Below are 6,502 nucleotides of genomic sequence, written 5' to 3' on the forward strand. Positions count from 1 at the left end.
TTGAAATTTTTGAAAAAGAACTTGATAGGGTCGTAGACAGGGGCGTAGGCAGGAATTTCAGAAGGGGGTGACTAGGATCTAAAGGAATATAATTTGTACGAAAATTTCAATTCTTATCAAATAAAAAATTTGCCAAAAAACACATAGGTATTTTGGTGTGAACAAAAAATTAGTTTGAGTGCAAGAGATATTTAGTAAAAGCATAAGAAATATAAGATTAATTTGGGTGCAAGAGATACTAACCGGCTCATAAGTATTTTGGTGAGAACAAAAAATCATAATCAACAAAAAGACTATCTTGTAGATAATTGAAGAGAAGAACCACAAAATATCTCTTCCGCACCAAAAAGTTATCAGCACAAAAGTGCGTCTACATTGTAGATAAAGATGAAACCTGCAACGTATAAACAATTTATTAAGATACATTCATAGTTAATATCGTCAAACATATAGTAAGATCAAACATATACCTTCACACTTGAAGGCTGAAGTTATGCTCGTCGTTGTTTCATAGAGTAAAAATCATCAATTATCATATCACTGGTATATTTTTCAGCAATTTCCTTTTCAATATAAACAACCATGTAATCAGTGAGAAAATCATCTTCCATCTTGTTGCGCAACCTTGTTTTTATAACTTTCATAGCTGAAAAAGCACGTTCAGTGGTTGCTGTTGATACAGGAAGAGTCAAAACAAGTCGCAACAATCTATCAAGTAAAGGATAGACAATTGATTTTTCACTCTCAACTAACTTTTGTCACAATTCACCAATAGTAGACAAATTATGAAAGTTGACATCTTTGATCAAATCAAATTCATAATGTTGCAATTCATATGGTAACTGAATCTTTTCTTGGCCAGAAAAATACGAAGGATAGAATTTCTCAACAAGACTACAGATATGCTCAACATTAAATGACTTGAATGAATCCTTAGGATCTAAAGTTGTGCTCAATTTAAGAAGTCCAGTTGCTTGCTCACTAAACCTGCTATTCAATTCTTTCAACTGATAATCAATGACAACATTAAGTACATCAATACGGTAATGGTGCTCTATTGTCACTTTATCCTTTTGACGACGAGATCGAATTATGTCAGAGAAAGAATAGCTCATGTCTGAAACTTCAATAGATCGAGTATCACAAAAAGATCTAACATTTTGTAGAAGAGAATTCCAACAAAAATCCCTTAACTCTTGAATTAATGATTTTGTGGTAGACACCAGACAAATAGCATTCAAGATGTCTTGAGTCTTTTTTTGTAAAGCTTGACAAAGTTTGTCACAGATTCCCATAAGTTCTTTCATCAAGTGTAAAATGAAAACAAATTCAAATGACATCAATGATTTGAAAGCATAAGTGGCATCACCTCGTTGAGAATAAGTAGATCCTTCAATGGCCAAGTCTTCAAGAACCGTAGTTGTTGCATTATACAATCGTAAAAGATGGGTTATTGAATTTAAGTGGGAACTCCATCTAGTGTCACCGGGTCTTTGTAGTGTGCCAATTTGATTTCCCCCCCTTCCTGTTTCAATCTCATCATTTGCAACTAAATGTGAAATTTCATTTGCATAAGCAGCTTGCAACTCATCCGTGCGTTGCACGAGTTTACTTTCAATATTTGCAACTAAATATTATATATACTAGATATATAACCCGTGCGTTGCAGGAGTTTACTTTCAATATTTTTAACAATAGATATAACGCGTTGTACAGGTTTATTTACAACATTTTTAACATTATACTCCCTCCGTTCCTTAATATAAGAACCAAGCAACCGCTTCACACCCTTTAAGAAATTTAGCTAATTTAGTTAATTGCATTAAATTTGTTCTCAATTTAAATCAATTTTCCAAAGTTACCCTCCACCCATTATTCTTAATTTCTATGCATCATTAATCCTACAGCAAGTGGAAAGAGAGAGAAATTCAATTAAATAAGGGCATTCTTGTCCAAAAATAATTAAATCTCCACAAATTCCAAGTTGGTTCTTATAAAAGAACCAAGTGCATTTTCTATTTGGTTCTTATAAATAGAAACGGAGGGAGTATATAAAATGATTATAGTTTAAATTAATATATAAATATGAAAATATTTTTATTATAAAAATAAATAATAATAGTTGTGTTTACACATTTCAATAATTTCAAAACAAATACATTTCGGTAAACAATATTAGAGTTCTCTTTGTATAAATAATATGAAAAATAATTTTGTCAATTTGTAAAAAAATAAATTAAGCAATAAGTTTTTAATACCATCAAATAACTTGTATGGACATATTTTTATACATTTAACCGTGAAAGTCATATTTTGGGAGGGACAACCACTTGTCAAAACCGAGAATAATAACGTAATTTTAAGATTTACAACTATAATAAGATATAACTTAAACTTATTAACTTAAATTTATTCAACTTTGATCATAATTGTTTTCTCTATTAAGCTTCCACAAAATTGTTTTACTGATATATAATAAGATCAAAAAATTATGTTGAGATCCTTTCAAAAAAAATACATACATACATTATAGTTAACAATAAACGCCTCATAGTGTCATTTTTAAATTCAAACTATTTTATCTAAATTATTTATTAATTATCTTGTTTTATTCTAAATCAATTTTAATTTTTGATATTTTTCACTAATGCAAAATTTAAGTCCATTTCTAAGTTTATAAATAGTATTAATTAATGTAGGAAGTTGAATATATTTTGAGAATATAATTTTTTTCTGTTTTTAATTTTATGAGGCTTAAACGTTGTTCTTTATTAGTAACTTTGGTCTTCCGTCCAATTTCATCTAAAAACTTAATGGTTACTTGAAAAAAATTAATAAAAAATCGAAAAACCAGAATAATATCATCTTCATCTCTTCTTTCCACATCTTCATCACTCTTCTTCAAAACCTATAAAATTAAAACCAGGTTATCAAAAAGTAATTAAAATCTTTGATATTGCTTCATGTATTTTAATACAAATGTAGGATACTTTTACTCTTTAATGTATTTAATGAATTTTTTAAATAATTATATAAAAAATATTATGACTAATATATTTTTTAATTTTATTTTAAGTAAACAAATATTTTTTAAATCATTATATTAACTCATTTTACACTTCCTACCACAAACAAATATTTTTTAACTCATTTTTTTTGTGTGCTTACATGTTCCTCCTCCAGAGGTATCCACCTTTATAGAAAATCCTTCTCGAGCTGACAATTTTCACATCATAGTGGAGTTAACTCTCCCAGCGATGTTTTTTCATCCATTAACCTCGCACCTGAGACATTGCTTAAGGGGAATCAAACATCCACACATTTTTTTAAATCAATGTTTTATTAAGATATTTATTTATATAAATTATTTTTAATATTTTTTATCATTATATAACTAAAATTGTACACATTTAAATTATGGGTACTTTTATTAATGTAAATTTTTTGGTGATAAACATCAGTGTAATTTTTTTATTAGAATGCATTGTTTCATTCTTTCATCAATAGCTTATGACTTAAGCAATTTTATTCATTTTTAATATTTTAATTTAATATATTTAATACAAAGTTTCAAAGTGACTTTTACAATTTATAGGTAGTTGAATAGATTATGACTAAAGAAATTTTATTTAGTTTTTAATTTTATTATTAAATGTATTAATACAAAAGAAATGTTTTACAATTTAATAATGCATTTAATGTTAAGGAGTGCAAAAACTCAAGTCTCCTTTACACACACATATATATATAGATAGATATATTTTTGACAATACAATTTTTCATTTTGTTGTTTAATTTATTTATTACAAAGAAAATTTGATATTTGGTTAATGCATTTAATACAATGCAACACTTGTGTTTTGCTTATATATTTAATACAAAACTCAAGTGTGCTTTACATATATATATATATATTGTTCTATCCAAGAACATAGAGATGAGGTACGGTACCCATGGTGAAAGGATCGTGATGTGAGAATCTAGAGAGAGTTTAGAGCGTAACTGCTTAGAGAGAGAAAGTAACTGAATTTCAAGCTTTTATTTCTCAAATGAGTCAAGAGTCCCTTACAATTGGTAACCGTCCCTTATTTATATATTTGGGGGTTGGGCTTGGCGCCCCTTACTTCCCTTAATGGGCTAGTTGGGCCTCCCGGGAGAAGGCCCAATATCCTGGCTTGCACGTCGCCCTGGGCAGGCGCGCCTGGGCGAGGGACCCTAGGGTCTCGCCCAGTCCACAAGACACCGAGCTCGAAGCATGAGAGCTGAGTGTGTCTTTAAGAAGAAACCTGAGGCGACGATCATGAGTAAACTAACTAACGCCAAAGCCTAATGACTTAAAACAATTGCCAACATGGCTTCACAACTAGAGCCTAAGACTAATTTTTTGGTTCTGTTAGCAAGTTTCTTCGGTCTCCCGTGTCCACAAGTGGGCTGGTGGCGACAACCATCAATAACACTTGGTTTTCTCGCCCAGTTGCAGTCACGCATGTGTCATGAGTCGTGGTGGCTTGACACGCATTAAGCCTATGCCACGTGGCAGCAAAGGTCTGCAGAATCCCAACTGCCTTCCTTGAAACGTCCTCTCAAATCCCCACAAAGCCTTTCAGTTTGAATTTGAACCAATTAGCTTCAACTATTGCAATTTCCATTTATTGCGCCGTTCCCGTTCCCCCAAAAACCGCGTCACGTTCCCCAGTGTAATCATTTCATCTTGCCAACCGCTACTCACCTTAACTTTTAAATTCCCCCTTGCTCCATCATTCACCGCTTCTTTAATCCCCATAACTTGCTAAAATCAACACCCTAGCACACTCTTCTATCTTCATTCCAGCCGTCGTAGTAGAGAATATTGTCGAGGGGCTTCTCATGACAAAATCCACCGGACCTCGAGGAGAGGTCAGAAATTAATTTCCACTGCCCAAAATAGGATTGTTGGTTGGGGATTGCTCCAACCGGAAGACCCCTTGGGATAGGAGTCAGCAAGGATCCCGAGGACTTCAGTCGGAAAGCGACAATATCTTTTATGTCAAGAGGGACTCCCCCGGGAGGGGGAAGGTCGACCGGAGGAACATACTGCAGAGGAGTGGCAACGGTAACGCCGCGAGAGGAGTTCTTGGTTCGGCGTCCTGATGTCATGGGGGAAAGGCGCAAGGTCTGTGTAAATGGAAGAAACGAAAGCAACTTTGAGTGTAAGACCCTGAAATAAATAACTAGATTATTTATTTAATTTCATTATATTAATTAATTGAGTGTTTATAATCTATTATTATTTTTAAAGTTATTTTCCTGACTTGATTTTAATTACGAATCAAGGAAATCATTTAAATGATAATTAATTTCAAAATATTTTATTTTCTATAGTTTCATTGAAAATAGAAATAATATCATTAGTCTTCTTATTTTTAATAAGCCATAACTTTGTTTTATTCGATAAACTCAATTCAACGCTCCGTGAGCTATCTGACAATTGTCTTTTTCTTTCAAATGATGATAAGTACTATTGTCATTTTCTTATAATTTATACTTGACTTATACGCATAATATGACGACGTCATATTTGTTCTAATTGTCTCACAGTTATTCTTTAGCTCAGTTTCTACTTCTTTCCTGGTCTATGAATCATTTTATTTTGCTCAAAGTGATTCAAATTTATATTTTATCATTTCATAGAGTTCCTCATAATTTTTTGGATAATAATATGTCACCCTTATATTTTTATCTTAACTCTATGAGCTAAATCATTCAGTATCTAAATCAATTCGTATCGATTTTAAAAATATCTTCTCAAAATATCTTTAGAAAATATCTCACCATCCTTATCCCTCCGTCCACCTCATCCTCGGCTCACTCTCATTTCTTTCTTCCTTCACGTTTTTTTCTTTCTTTTGCTGCATACCCATTTCATTTGTTCTTCTTCATGTTTCTTTCTTTCTTGTTCTCTTCTTCTCCTCATCACCAACACCAAATTCTTCTTTTCTCTCTTGTACAGCACCTCACCATCATCACGAGTTGCTTCTTCCTTCATGTTCAAGCCGCCACCAATTCTCTCCATGGCCACAACGAAGCCAGCCATCACCACCATGGTTTTCCTTTCTTCTTCATTCACGTGCAGCACCCACACCATCACCACCGTCCCTCATCCTCATTCCTCACCATGGCAACAATCCAGCCAAGAGGCCACCATAATCATGTTCTTCTTCTCCTTTCCACCATGAAAACCATCACCACAAACATGTTCTTGTTCTGCCCCTCCTCCTTCTTCACGCAAGAAAGCCACCATGGCAGCCACCATGTTCCTCTTCTTTCTCTCCATGGCCACCACGAGAAGGCCAGCACCACAAGGAACACGTACAGCCCCATTCATCATATGGTATTGTTCAAGCTTCATCTTCCATATATGACAAGGAGACACCATCACCATGCCACTTTACTTCCTCATGTGGTAAAACCTTTTCCTTTGCTTTCTCTGATTGATAAACTTCATTTACATGCTTCAAAATTC

At 33.0% G+C, this 6,502-nt stretch overlaps 1 protein-coding gene across 1 annotated transcript; it reads right to left on the reverse strand.

Moving 5' to 3' along the window:
* Nucleotides 1–353: 353 nt before the first annotated feature.
* LOC130735968 (uncharacterized) lies at nucleotides 354–6,082 on the reverse strand. Its single transcript, XM_057587836.1, has 7 exons — nucleotides 5,993–6,082; nucleotides 5,075–5,197; nucleotides 2,852–2,908; nucleotides 1,678–1,789; nucleotides 770–1,549; nucleotides 542–670; nucleotides 354–394 (listed from the first exon to the last, which is right to left on the reverse strand). The coding sequence occupies exons 1-7, from the start codon at nucleotides 6,080–6,082 to the stop codon at nucleotides 354–356; spliced, it is 1,332 nt and encodes a 443-aa protein (XP_057443819.1).
* Nucleotides 6,083–6,502: the final 420 nt, after the last annotated feature.

This window comes from Lotus japonicus, chromosome 1 (assembly GCF_012489685.1).
Source record: "Lotus japonicus ecotype B-129 chromosome 1, LjGifu_v1.2".
In the NCBI taxonomy this organism is placed as follows: Eukaryota; Viridiplantae; Streptophyta; class Magnoliopsida; order Fabales; family Fabaceae; genus Lotus; species Lotus japonicus.